Source organism: Podarcis tiliguerta, assembly GCF_965153285.1.
Source record: "Podarcis tiliguerta genome assembly, chromosome: 9".
Classification (NCBI taxonomy): Eukaryota; Metazoa; Chordata; class Lepidosauria; order Squamata; family Lacertidae; genus Podarcis; species Podarcis tiliguerta.
Window position 1 is genome coordinate 16,879,071 of NC_139542.1, and position 15,197 is coordinate 16,894,267.

The 15,197-nt window shown below is 41.7% G+C and overlaps 1 protein-coding gene and 1 long non-coding RNA gene across 6 annotated transcripts in view; one reads left to right on the forward strand and one right to left on the reverse strand.

Moving 5' to 3' along the window:
- CCSER1 (coiled-coil serine rich protein 1) overlaps nucleotides 1-15,197 on the forward strand; it is a 697,013-nt gene that overhangs the window by 537,503 nt on the left and 144,313 nt on the right. For 3 of the 5 annotated variants that reach the window (XM_083398306.1, XM_083398310.1, XM_083398309.1), the window contains exon 10: nucleotides 8,854-8,899. The exons of the other annotated variants lie outside the window; for them this stretch is intronic. In XM_083398306.1, the coding sequence (XP_083254432.1) occupies nucleotides 8,854-8,899 (46 nt within the window). The remainder of the gene's footprint in view (nucleotides 1-8,853; nucleotides 8,900-15,197) is intronic. 5 annotated transcript variants of the gene reach the window in all.
- LOC310657796 overlaps nucleotides 1-15,197 on the reverse strand; it is a 206,383-nt gene that overhangs the window by 162,400 nt on the left and 28,786 nt on the right. The gene's annotated exons all lie outside the window — the stretch shown is intronic.

Here is a 15,197-nt window from a genome sequence, read left to right on the forward strand (position 1 = left end):
AAGGCTGAAGCAAGGGTAACCTCTTCTTTAGCCACGATGCGTCTTCTGGCTTTCTTGCTGCTCAGACCACCGATAAACCGATCCAGGAGAGTCTCTTCCAGATTTTGGAAGTCGCAGTGCTGAGCGAGCTTCCGCAGTTCAGCTAGAAATGCAGATACAGACTCCCCAGCACGCTGCTGCCTCTCATGAAACTCCATCCGCCGGGCCATCTTGGTCTCAGTAGGCGCCAAATGGCTTGTTAGGCAGGCAAGAATATCTTTGAGAGATGTCTCACTTAGCTTCGCTGGAGCAAGCAATGCCTTGGCCAGCTTGAAGGTCTCAGGCCCACAGTAGCTCAGGAATGTGGCCCTTCTTTTGCTGGCATCGGTGATCCCTTGAGCCACTGCGAAGAACTCGAAGCGTTCGACGTAGTCTTCCCACGTGTGGGGCTCTGATGGCTGGAAGGGCTCCAATACCCTTGGACTCTCCATTGTCCTGTGGCAGGGTCGTCTTCTCAGCTGGCCAGTGAGTCTTGTTCTTAGCTGCAATCCGGACTCTGAGGCAGGGCTGCGTTTAACCGCTCCTCAGCATTCCGGATCCCACCTTCGTCGCCAGTTGTTGTGACGTGGGGTTTGTGATTTCAGCTCTCTTGACATAATCTGCTGGAGACAGTTCTCTAGTAACACTTCTTTATTACAGCAAACAAGACTGAAGACTGAGGAGGGGAAAGCTACATTTATAGGGACAGGGGACTAGCTAGAAAGGATACATTTTGGAGGGAACAATATCAGGCAATCACAGTCCTGCCTTTTGGAGGAAACCAATAAGACAGAGGATCCAAATACAGCAGTTTAAATGAACCAATAGTAGCTGTACCCCCTGAAACCAAAAGGCAGTTACTTTACCCTAATGCAAATATAGACAATAATAATACAGATATAAAATCCTTTGACTCAATACACAACAGTAACCATTACGGTACTTCCAGGTTCGGCATGGTGCACAACCTGAAAACGCACAACCTGAAGCGCCTGTAACCTGAGGTATGACTGCATTTGTTTTGAAAATGGAAAATCAATAAAATCTTTAACAAAAAAAAAAAAATGTCCAGTGTAGGTGGTCCTGTATAAATCTACCACTAATACAGCATTATTACATCAATGACATCTTGCAGAATACAACCTGCTCCCCCCCCAAAAAAAACCCCACTCACCAGTCTGGAGAGGCCCTTGACAATTAGGGAAAGACTAAGCCCTACCTCATATTAGTTGTCCTCTAGGTAGTGCTGGATTGTGACTCCTGTCATTCCTAACCATTAGCCACGATGTCCAACAATATCTAGAGGGCTACAGGCTCCCTCTTTCTGATATTACCATCTTCCTCTAGGTCTCAGTTGCATTACATTATCATTTATGCCTCATAACATTAATTTCCTCAGAGAGCCATTTTCTGACCAGTGTAGGCGATCAGCTCTCCGAAGCTGAGTTTCATTGCTCCTGATCTTGGAGCATTTCCAGTTAATCATCTCCTTCCTGTTTTCAAATCTATATTTTACAAAACATTCCTTGTAATGGATGTTCATTTCAATAATATTTTAAGAAAGCAATCTGTTGCCTTTGATTCTCCCCCCCCCCCCCTTTACTGGATATCCTTCTCATTGTGTGGGAAGAAGCTTCTTGTTATATAAGGATATGCGAACATTTATTTATGTATCTTTTGTCATAAGAAAAAGGGTTAAGAGTGAGACCTTTATCATTTCCTCAAAGGCCTGTTTTGTCTCATGTCAATAAATGTATTTTTGCCAACCCACCAACATTTGTATCAATTCTATTCCATTGGAGTGTCAATTCTATTCCATTTAGAACTGTTGGTTTAATGGCTTTTTATTTTGCTGTGCTAATAGTTTGAAGAGTCCCAAGGATATATTGTATGCATGGTGTAGAGTAGCCATTGCTAACCTGGTGCAGTCCAGGTGTTTTGAACTGCAACTCCATTAGCCTCAGCCAGCAGTTTCCTAGAATTTCACATTTAAAATTTGGGTTACATGGAATGTCACGCTGTGGCTTTCTATTTTTAGTAATGCTCCAATCACTGCCTTTTCATTGCAGGGGTATTGAACACTCTACCATACCCTCCAACATTCCTCAGTTGAAAATAGGGGCATTTCTCTCTACCTCCCCCAACTGACCCTCCTCGACACCCCATTTTTGTTCCATCCCCGCAGAGCATTTCCTTTCAGAAAAATGCTGAATGCCACCACCGCTACACCAACAGGACGCAGCACCCATGTCCTTCATGGTCATGAAAAAACCCATTGTTCCCAATTTAATTTAATTCTTTGGTAGATTTACAAAAAGAAAAACAGACACCAATAAATTTTTGAGGGGGGCAAGATTAGACATGGACGCACAAAATAAAAAAATCAAGACTCCTTGTGCTCTGCTCTGCTTTCCTTCCCCTTTTTTCCCACTGGGGGGGGCACTCTGATTTTGGCAGGGAGCACACTCTGATTTCCCTCCCCCTCCTTTTTTGCCTCAAACCTACAAAATAACTGAAGCAAAACAACTAGCTTTGATGTGGGTGAAATGGATGAGAATGGGTCTTTCTCAATTTGGTATAGTCTCTCTCTCTCTCTCTCTCTCTCTCACACACACACACACACACACACACACAAAAGTTTATAACTTACAGAATCGTAATTTTTGAAATATAGAGGAGCTTACACACATGCCACAATATTTTGCTGACAGTCACCAAAAAGCAATATACTACGATCCATCTTTAAAACACAAAACATATTTATATTGTTTCCTCCCCCAGAAGAGCAAGAATCTCCGTAGCCTAAGCTTATTAAATCACTTGTGCAAAAAAGCAACCTATTTGGATGAAAGAAGAAAGCTTGAAATAACTTGGTGAAATAGTGTTGGCTCTCTTGACGGTTTGTCTGAAGCATTAAGCATTCTATCTTCAGATATGTGAATATAAAATAATGCCATGCTTTGGTTTGACATGGATTAAAAATTGATACTGTTTTCAAGAAGATGATCTGAAGTTTGTCTTATGCCAACTGCTTTATTTTTTTTTAAGTAACAAATGACTGACTGGATGAATGAAGCCGGAGAGAGAAACAACATAACCTGCTGCTTTGGTGTATAAAATCCTCATTCAGTCTGGCATGTCTTGGGCAATCAAACATACTTGCTTTAATATCAAGTGTCTGCTACATGGAGAGGAAGTACAGTTGGTTCAGCATAATTAAGCTCAGAGTGAAGGAGAGTGAGCATGCAGACAGACACTTGTAATGCTTAGAGGGCCTTTAACAAACACAGCCATTTAGTTCCTGTTGGAGAGGAAATGTTAACGGACATTCCTTCAATCTCGTACATGGTTATTGGAGATTGAGTTTCATTATTATTATTATTATTATTATTATTATTATCACAAACTGATCTGGAAAAGTAGAAAACTGAACATAAGGTTGCAAAAATTAGAAACCCAGAGAAACTGAAATTGAAAGGGTCCCTAATCTCTCTAGAGTCACACCTTTGTTATACCTATATATGTGGCCCGGTCTTATTCAACATCTTTATCAACGACTTGGATGATGGACTCAAGGGCATCCTGATCAAATTTGCAGATGACATCAAACTGGGAGGGGTGGCTAACACCCCAGAGGACAGGATCACACCTCAAAACGACCTTGACAGATTAGAGAACTGGGCCAAAACAAACAAGATGAATTTTAACAGGGAGAAATGTAAAGTATTGCACTTGGGCAAAAAAAATGAGAGGCACAGATACAAGATGGGTGACACCTGGCTTGAGAGCAGTACATGTGAAAAGGATCTAGGAGTCTTGGTTGACCACAAACTTGACATGAGAAGTCAAGTTTCCCTTGTGGTCTATTCCAACTCTATGATTCTATGATTCTATGTGACTTACATTTACTTACAGTGCCTTATTCACAAATGGTTAAAGGTAAAGCGACCCCTGACCATTAGGTCCAGTCGGGACCGACTCTGGGGTTGCGGTGCTCATCTCACTTTATTGGCCGAGGGAGCCGGCGTACAGCTTTCGGGTCATGTGGCCAGCATGACTAAGCCGCTTCTGGCGAACCAGAGCAGCGCATGGAAACGCTGTTTACCTTCCCGCTGGAGTGGTACCTATATATTTACTTGCACTTTGACGTGCTTTCAAGCTGCTAGGTTGGCAGGAGCAGGGACTGAGCAACGGGAGCTCACCCTGTCGCGGGGATTTGAACCACCGACCTTCTGATCAGCAAGTCCTAGGCTCTGTGGTTTAACCCACAGATTAGTCCACACTTAATGTACTTAGAATCACTAATTAATCTGTTCTGTACTGATTTTGTACAAAATAATCAGGGTCCAATCACACCTTTGTTGTGACAAAGAAGAATTCAAGGTTGCAGAGAGCACAGGAGAGGGGTCCAAGCATAGGGTCCAACATTGGTGAAAAAACCAGCCAGCGCTGGTTAACCATATGCACTGAATCCCCAAATAGAACTAAGATTAGGAACCAGGCATTCACAATTTCAGAGAATGCCCTGACAGATGATCCTCTGGGTCTCATCCAACTGTACAGTTATGATTCTAAGATGGGGCACTCCCTTGTTCATTTCAACAAATATTTTCAAGGAGAAACGTTTGTGTCCTAAGTCTTGACTCAACAGATCTTGCAAGCTAACCATTCCTCACAAAACGAAGACATTTTGAGCTATGGTAATTCAAATGCGGGGAAAACACAAAATAGAGGCCCTCTGTTGCCTTCCAGCAACATATCCACAACTGTTTTGTTGAACTTCAAGTTTAAGCAGCTGTTAATTAAGTTCAAAGCTTAAATCAGGGTTTGATGAAGGACTGTGCAATATGCATTTCCCCTGCGGCAAAATGCATAGACAACTTTGGCAAAGCAAGTGAGTTTGAGTGAGATTGTACAATGGTTGTCAGCAGCCAAAGCCCAGCAGACAGAGATTTTAATAGCAGATCTGCCACTATCTTAGACTGTTGCTCTATAGCAGTCTTTATCGAAAAGGACAATTGATCAGCTAACGAAGAGCACCAGCTCAGGTTCTGGCACTTCAGTACATATTACTGCATCAATAAATCTTCTGCTGTGTGCAAATAGACTAAAGTTGTTGATTTCACTTGCTTAATGCTTGTACTCCACAGAAGGCGAACACCGGCACATACTGTAGAAAAACTAGCATAGTATTACAATTCACTTTTGCTGTCTCCATCTGTCACAACAGAGCGTATTGAGCTTAAGAGGCTGATTTACATGACACCATATCTAGGCAATTACTCTGGACTCACTCATTTGGAGGGGAGAGTCTCTTCTGAACTTTCAGAGTGCAAATGATTCTGAAAGACATTTCTTTTGTATTTTTAAATCTCCTTTGTGTAATTAAATTGTAGCCTAATCCATCCATGCTCCTTTTATCATTCAGGGTTCAAGTTGGAATTGTTTAATTTTCATGCCTTCCACTTCACAACCCACCAAGATCCTTAATTTCCCCCAGGATTTATATAGCTAGATAGATTAGATAGATATAGATATAGATATAGATATATAGATATATAGATATATAGATAGATATAGATATAGATATAGATATAGATATGATTTTATTAAGACTTTTCATAATACATTGCAATAAGAAACAAACTAATCTAAACCAAAAAAGGAGCATACAAAGTCCTATTTCACAAGGTGAAAGAGCAGTTATCCCACACAGCATTTGTCCCACACAGAGAAAGGCGAACCCTCCCAGCTCTCACCTGGGAGCTTCCCTTTCTTCTCCCATCCTCCCACCCTGGGCCAGGAAGCAGCAGGTTATATGGAGATGAGTAGGGATTGGTACAAAAAGGGAGCTTGAGAAAATGTAAACAAATATTGTGGGGGAATAGGAGGGCTGGAGCATAAAGGGAACTTGTGGTGGCATCTCAACAACCAGAAATCATTCTGTCCATTACCTCTAGGCTAGTTCTTTAAACTCCAGCAGCTTCTTCCAGTCACAAAGAGGATAAGAGACAGGACCAGCTCGTGACGTTCAAATCATATCCACCACAATTCCTTTAAAAACAATGTGGGGCACTGACCACTGGGATATTCCTCGGGGCAAGCCAGAAATGTGAATTGGTGATGCATAGATGCAGACAGCAGTGGCTTTTGTGCCTGAAAAATCCTGCTGCTATAATTGCAGAAATGGCTGCTGGTGGTTATATTCTTGTAACACCAAATCACACAATATATTGCTCTGCATGAGTGGTCCTCAGTAAGTTAGGGGTACTCGCCCTGTCTGTAAAACTTGTTTCGGTTTCAAATCGTTTGCAACAAGACAAATAGATTTGTAATGATGGAAAGTTCAATGTGGTCAACGCAGCCTTTCTGTAATGAAAAAAACTTTCTCTAAACTTTAGCCTAAAGCATTTCCTGTACTTTGTTTAACCAGCCTGGTGGTTACACATCCCAGTTTTATTGGTCACTGAAGAGACATCCTACTGTATGCTTATTAAAAGTTAATTACTGTAGCTTCAAGACACTGAATAAGAAGTATCTAATGAACTTTTAAATGGTATCAATTCCATAATTATTTACATCAGTGTTTATAGCTTGGCTAGTTTTCAACTGTGACCAGGCAATGTATGGAGCACAGATGAAGGGACAGTTGAAAGAAATCCAGGTTTCTGATATTTGCATCTTCTGAACTTGTGAACTTATTATGTTTCTTTTGGAAATTTTTACCCCAGGGTACATTTATTTCCTCCAGGATTCATCTCTATATTCTTCTAGCCGTTCTCCCTCTAGTACTTTTCTATTATCTGAAGCATATTAAGTTTTAACCATATGCAGCCTTTCTGTAGCAAACTTGCTATGTCTCTTGCTATGTTACCTAAGCGGAAGGATTATCCAGTATGTACACAAGTCATTGTGATACCAAGCCATGCACCTGCGATAAAAATGAGTCGCACAACTAGCTAAGATAGTTAGCTAACCCATGTTCAGATATCACAAGATCATAGAGTTAGATGGGGCCCAGTGAATCATCTTTTGCAGCAGTTTTCAAACTATATGCCTTCAGGAAATACTCTTGGTATCAGCTGGTCAGTCAGCAATGAATGCCCAGGTGTCGAAGTAGATACAGAGTATATTGTAAGGTGTCTTCCAGTCTTCATGCTTAGGAACTTCAATTAAGCTTAACAGTAGTTTAAAACCATAGTCTTCATTTGAGTGGTTAGGACAAGGGTAGCCAGTGTGGTACCCTCCATATCTTGTGGACTCCAATGCCCATCTTGCATGACCATTGGTCATGCTGGCTGGGACTAAGGCAAATTATAGTCCACCACATATGGCCGACACCACATTGATGTTTTATTGTGTTTTTAATATTACGTTGGGAGTTGCCCAGAGTAGCTGGGGCAACCCAGTAAGATGGGTGGCATATAAATAATAAAATAATAAAAATAATAATTAATCTACTTTTGAGGATAATGAACACTGCCTATTCTTTCTGTATCTTTTCAACATTTCCTATGTGCTAGGATTCTTCTTCTCCACTGTACCAACCCATCTTCTTTTCTCTGGGCAAATCATAAGCAGTCCTTTTATCTTTCCTATCTTATTGCAACAAAAAAATTCACCTTCTAGACATTTTCTGATCTTTTGTATCTCCTCTGGCATTATTCTCGTCAACCTCCTTCTTGCACTGTGGTGTACTCTCCTCAACTGGCCTGGACTGAAAAAGCCATGACCCTTCCTGTGATCAGAGCAAGCCCCGGACTGAACTGGACAGGATTCAGATATGTGTGGGTTTTTTGCCACAAGATAGGGGGGAAAGAAAGAGGAAAGAAACCTTGTTATAAAACAAGGTGGATTTTGGCTTGGCGACTCCTTCTTTAGTGAATGTTCAAAATATGGTCACTGTCAATGTTAACATGTGACTGCTGAAAACCACACGTGAATTGTATGATTGCCAATTTGTGGCTGCATTCACACAGCAGTTTATTCCATTTCCCCAATGTTCCCTTAACTGCTCATTTCCCCATTATACATGAGCTGTCACATGGCATGAAATAAAGCAGAATATAGTGCAAGTTTAGCATTCATTTCCATGTTATTTGCCAGTGTCTGTTCCCTCCCTGGAAGCACATAACAGGAAATGGACACCAAAGATGGACTATATTCTGCTATAATTCTGGAAGTGGCTTTTATATTGTGTGAAAGCTGAAATATAATGCAGGAATTAGCGGTTAGGTAGACACCAGGGAAACAGAACAAACTGGCATGTGAATGCAGCCTGCATCTATGCTAACTCTACATGTCCTGCTTTTTACACATGCACAAATGACTACTTAGATAGCTGTCAACATCCACTCAACCATCCCTGACATTTCAAACATTCACAGAAACTGAATTCTTGTGAAATGGTTGATGGTCACAAAATTTAAGGCATTCATGTAACACATTCGCTGTAAACTGTTGGAGACCTGTGGGAACCTGATTGTTGTTTTAGAATAAGCACTGTGAACCATTAGAGAACCTGGAAGCAGTCAGCGATCAACAACTTCAGTTAAGCATCTTGGGTAAAGGAACTTGTTCTCTTAAGGAGGCCACATTAATATGTAATCCGTGCACACTCCTTTTCACTCAGCCTGATTTCTGACAAGTTTGAAAGTGCCTGTCATATGCTGTAATTTCTTTCCCTCTCCGGTAAACAAGATGCGTTATTTGTCGGAAGTCTCTCTCTTTCTCTTCCTCTCTTTTAGTGCCATCATTTCCTCGCCATTTTTAATTTGCTGTGACTATTAAATGCTGACACCCCTTGCTCCAAAAAAAAATGTGTTTTATTTACAGGGCACAGCTTATGGAAGTGCTCCTGTTCCTTCTCGCAGGCAATTATGTGAGTCTCTTAAATTCTGCTCTGTGTTGTAAAGATGACTATATGTGTTCATGTGCTGTATAGCATGGCATGCTGATAGAGATGACACACCCCCAAGGTCAATATGCAACCAGCAGTGTTGCATATTGCCTGTGACGTGTTTGTAGCTAACAACACACCCTTCTTTCCTTATTTGGTCTGTCCTTCGTCCAGCGCAGCTGTCATTGAGGGCAACCCCTGTGCTCCATAGAGCTGTGATGAAAGTTGGAAAAACTCCACGATGACTCAAAGTCTGAAGAAAGATGCTTGTTTGGCTTGAGCCGTCATGCATTCTGTTGAAGCTGGTGCATGCCTCAGTCTCTAGCACCGTACGAAACTGAGGCTAGTTAAGGACCTTGTTTCTAGCTTCTTGTTAAATTTTCCTGTCCAATTACCCTCAGTCAGGCAAGCAAAATCTAAAACAACTTGTTAGGTCTTTTTTATTATTATTATTTTAAAATGCAGTTTTAAGCAGCTTCCAGTCAAGGCTCCGCCACCTTGGCTGCTGTGGGGCCGTTGCTTCCGATTAACCTGCAGAGAGCACCTGAGAAATCTCAGGAAGTTGCAATAATAAGCTACCTACTCCGTACGAAAAGGTAGAATTTTGCAAGATCACAGAATTAGTTTCTCAGTTCTAATGACAGTGCAGAGTGAGTTACCTGCCAACCAACCTGCTTGTCTTCAGATCAGTGTGTTACAAATGAGATCGGTGTAGGTTAAACATGCAGAACCTCCAAAGGTAGTCTGACTTTTAGAACTTTTTCTTTTTTCTTTTTCCAAATCCCACTTCTGCCTCTTTCTTCCTCCCTTCCTCCCGCCCTCGCTCTCTCTCTATTTGCCTTTCCCCATTAGCCTGTCCATTTGCGGGGCATCCATTCTGTTCCACATGCACATAATATGCTACAGCAGTGCACTGCATCAATTATGGTTATCGCACAATGCATCACAGCGATGAATGCCAATTTGCCAATTCATCATCACATGACATTGCTGGCTTCTTCACCAAGCGCAGTCCACTTGAAACAATGCTTCTGTTTCATTGTTGCCAGTCTTGTTGCTTGCATCACATTCACCGAGGCTGATAATATGGATCAATTGGGGTAAAAAAAAGTCTTAATAACATTTGTCTGCTGATATGGGTCTTGCGAAAAGAGAAAGAATGTAATCTGTGTGATGACGGTCTCTCCCTTGTGACACTATGGGAAGAGTTTGACTTTGCTAGATGGAATTACGGCTCCTGAGAAAGGATGGAAGGATTAACTGTGCTATTATTAATGAAGGTAGAAGGAGATGAGGAATTACTCCTCGTTAAGACTCTGCTTTTCTGAATGCCTGGATTAATTAAAGGAGAGGAGCTTTCTGTGAGGCGGTTGATGGGAACAAGATGTCCTCAAGGTGGAGATGGCGGAATTTAATAAGAACTGGATTTTGAGATGTCGACACGCTTTTCATCCAAAGCAAACACGCCTGTCTAGATCTTGACACAGGATTTCATGGTCTTCAAAATTATTGGTAGATGCATCCGTGAGATTTCCCTTCACCTGATATTTCCTCTAGTGGAATGATGCCACTATTGTATCTTTACTTCCGGTAAACATGCAACCTCCTTGGTCCTGAGAAGATTATACAGTGAATGACGGTAGCTCAGAGCAAAGCTCTTGAGAAATGCTGCGAGTCAGCTCCAACCAGCCTTCCCCAGCCTGTTTTAGACTACTATTATTGATAAGAGTTTTGTGGCTTTTAGCTGGGCGTTCTCAATAATTTTATCACATATACTGCTTAGAGAATCCAGTGATTAAATGGTCTGTATCAATATTTCTAAATGAACAAATATTCTTTCCATCAGCCCAGTCTACTGGCCATGCTGGCTGGGGCTGATGCGAGTTACAGTCCAAGACATCTGGAGGGCACCTGGTGTAGGTAATACTGAACTAGAAGGAGCAATGGTCTGGCTCATCCTGCTTCCTATGATCTTGTGGATCCTATGATCATTAGTGAACACAATGAAAGAGCCAGTACTTGTAGGGATGCAGAAATTGCAGGCTGAGGGGCACTGACTCAATCTCTAGGTCACACACATGCAAAAGAAATACAGTGGTACCTCTGGTTAAGAACTTAATTCGTTCCGGAGGTCCGTTCTTAACCTGAAACTGTTCTTAACCTGAGGTACCACTTTAGCTAATGGGGCTTCCCACTGCCGCCGCACGATTTCTGTTCTCATCCTGAAGCAAAGTTCTTAACCCGAGGTACTACTTCTGGGTTAGCGGAGTCTATAACCTGAAGCATCTGTAACCTGAAGCATCTGTAACCCACGGTACCACTGTAAAGTTGAAGATTTGTGGCCCCAAAAGCTGTTATAATCCATTATAACAGCTTTTTGGGCCACAAATCTTAAACTTTACAGTGGTAAGCAAACTGGCATTGAACTGCTACTCCAGGTAGATCCTAGAAGGGTAGATTCACCCTAGCAGAAGATTTCACATTCCTGGTATAGAGTGGCTGTGGGTGGTTTTTTTGAGAAGAGATGAAAGGAGGGGGGAAGTGTCCAGAATTAAACTGTATGGTTCATTCCTGTCAGGGGAGGCTTGATTGCAGAAGGGGATGAGGTGATGAGAATTTGCAGAGGGGGTCAGAGAACAAGACCACCTGACTCATATAGGCAGTTTGACACTTCCACAAGTTCTATTCTCTCTCAGCCCTAGCCCACCAAAACAATCACCTAGCTGCTATGATCTTTAGAGGAAGTCCTGCACTGCTGCCACTGGACAAGTGTGAGGAAGAAGCCCCAAACTCCTCCAGGAAATCTCTTGTGTTGTTTATTTACCGGTACTTTCCTCCTATGTGCTTTGAGTAAAAAAAAGGAAGCATGTACATGCTCAGTTACACAAAAGATATTTGGCAAAGTTTTACTGAGCTTGTTGTCTGTCACTGGGACAGATGTCTTTGGATATGTCAAAAGGAGTGTTCCTGGAATTATGAGTACTTGCTGGTGGTTTTAATTACCTGAACTTGTTTGTAAATGGTATAGCAAAAGGAGCTTCTGTAGTTCGCTGCCCTAATGATTTTTCCCCGGGACAAATGATGATGTCTTTCCTCATTTTATTGTGGGTCTTATCCTTGCACTTCCCAAGCTCTTTGCTCTGATCCTCAAAATATGGAGGCTCTTTATGTTTGAAACCTGCTGGTGGATACAGGCTCAGAGGTCATATTCCTTAGACTGAGATATGGCATTCAAAATAGGTTCTGGTACTAAGACCTGCTGAGCTCTGGTCCTTGAGTCAAATTTTGTCCTTCAGCACTGATGCCAGACAGAATTTAGTAACTGCTCCAGAAAACACTTAACCTGGGAATAAACTAAATTAATGAGACTTACTTTTGAATAGATGTGCATAAGAATGTTCACAATATCATGCTTCTGACCTGTTCCTTTAGTCCACCATACTTGATATTTTATGTAAACCACTTTAGAGAACTGTCAGGACAAAAAACCCGGTGCAGAAATGTTGTAAATAAATGAGGCACGCTTTTAAATTTTGGTCTGCAGGAACTTTTTCTGCTGTCACCTTAAGACTGAACAGACTGCAGGCAGGGCTAAACTCTGCCCTCTCCCAGCCAGAAACATCTATTTCCCTGTTTTTAATTACATTCAGCCAGAGGAAAGACTTCTGTTTAACACAAAAGCTCACATGACACATTGTAAACTTTCACCCCGGTAAGTGCAGATGTCTAGATCAGAATTTATTAACGAAACAGAGTAGTCTTTCAGTCTCTCATTCAGCCTTAAAAGGATGGTTGTATGAGGTGTCTTAGAGGACTTTTTTAAAACTTACATTTGGAGACAGATATATCTGAGCAAATATTTTCTGTACATATGAAGTAATTCAGGACTGACAATCTGAGGGTAAGGGAGAGGGGCCTCCATCTTATTCCTTTTAAAAGTTGGTTGGTGCATAATGCATGTGTGTGACTAAGAAAATACTTCTTCACAGAGTGCACAGTTAAACTATGGAGTTTGCTCCCACAAGAAATACTAATGGCCACAACTTGGGCGGCTAAAAAGGAGGATTAGACAGATTCGTGGAGAACGAGGCTAACTGTAGCTGCTAACCTTGATGGCTGTGTTCCATCTCAACTGCCAGAAATAAGATTTTTTGGAATACCAGTTCCTGGAAACTGCAGGTGGAGCGAGTGCTTTTGTATTCAGGTCCTCCTCCCATGGTTCCCATCTGCATCTGGCTGTCCACTGTGACAGCAGGAGGCTCAACTAGATGGACCACTGGCCTGATCCAGCAGGCTTGCCTTAATGTTCTAATGTACTTAAGAACAAACTGAACATGGAGAAAGAATAGAAAGAGCATATGAAGAATTATATGCTTTTTCATATAAAGGGTGGGTGGGATTTCTATAATACAATTGATTTTTGACAGAATCATTTTTTTCTGAAAACTTCTATAATGGGTGGGTGCTTTTTGTGTGTGTGTGTGTCATGTAACGTGATACACTGACACCCAGCAGTCAATTCTGAACCCTTTTCAGGTTGCGATGCAGATTCCAAGGATAGACCTTGCTCAAATGTTGACCCGGAGGGTGTTTACTTTAGTCCAGGGTACCTGGAGTAATTTGGAAAAGCTAGGCTCTGGAATTCAGCAGGACTCAGGAAGAAGGTTCTAGGCTGCTGGGAGCAGACGTCCAGGTTCCTTATATGCATAATGAGCAGGACTGTTCCATCCAAAGGCTTCTTACTGCCTTCTAATCACCGAGGGCAAAGCTGTACACCCTGTTTTTCCCTATCATGGTAGGTCAATAGACTATGTCATAACCTCAGATCTGGTGGTTCCATGCTCAGATCCTCAAAAGGGGAGTAAATAGATTTCAACAAGAATCATAATTTGGAAAGTTTGAATTCCAGCATTATCTGTTCCTCAAATCCATTAGAAGATTTTTTTTTTGTAGAACCTTTTGGAGTTTAATCTTTCCTTTAGAATTTGCATGGGGGGATAGATTGTGGGTTTATGCTAGAGAGCCAGAAATGTGGTTCTACGCATGTCTACTAGGAAATAAGTCTCACTAGGACTGACTTCCAGTTATGTCAGTAAGAGGTGCCCCCCCCCCCCACTTACACGGGGGTTACATTCTGCCCCAACAAATGAAAATCTTCTAATTTGGGAGTACCCTCAAAACACTCTGTAAACACCCTCTCTGCCACTGTTTCTCCAAACTAGTCCGAAGATTCTGTACCCTCAAATATCCACAACTAGAATAGAAACTTGAGGGCTGGATGGAGGACACATGGAGAAGTGGCTGCTGCTGCAATATTGCATGCATCAGCTGTTAAAATGGGGACGCTGAGCAGCCTAAAGAAAGCCCCCCTGCGCCTCCCATCTCTTCAGCGCTTCTTCTGCCCTTACTGATGTCCTCTTAAGGCTCCGGGGAAAATCTCCTCGTGAGCCACAAGGACTCTCCAGTTCTTTCCCGCCATTTCCAGGTTTGAATGGAATTATTTATATATTTCCCTGCATATAAACGGTTGCACGTGAGTCAATCACATGCAACTGGGGGTGAGATATCTGTATAGGGTTGCAACCTCAATGGCGTTTTTAATTGTCCGTTCCTAAACTTGGGAAATGTGGGAAGCTTTTAATTAGGATAAGGATTGGCTATGTCTCCAAGCTGAAAAAATTAATTTCTAAGTGTTTTTGTTCTTCCATGCTCCCACGGAAATCAAAGGATATTTTGCCATTAATTTGGAGCATGGCCTCTTATCTTCCTTATAGTGGGCTAAATATACAGATGCCTCTAATTCTTCTCCCAGTGGTTGTGGTGTTCTTTCTTGTTTCCATGGAAACTGCTATTAGCAGAATGAAAGTTTTAAAAACAGCATTCATTCTAAAACACTGGAAACATACGTGAGAGAGTACCTGAAACTGACTTAGAGCTCATTTGTAAAAAGTCATGCCATGTACCTTCCGTCGGATCTTTGGCGTGTATATTTGGTTTTGTTCATTATCTTATTGCTTTGGTTTTTAAATCCCTCTTATTAGTCCTAGAGGCAGGCTAATTTAAAAATACAATTGTGTTGTATTCATCAAACAGATTTTCATTTAGCGCTTCATGCTTCTTAAAATTAAATTTCCCCAGAAAAATCAATGATTCGTATGAAGGGAAGAGACAATATTCGTTAACCCGTGCAGTATCAGATTCTTCTTTCCTGCCCCTTCCTGGTAATTGTTGAACAAGTTTCTCTGTCAATCGAAACGGAAGTAGGAATAGGGTTTAGAAT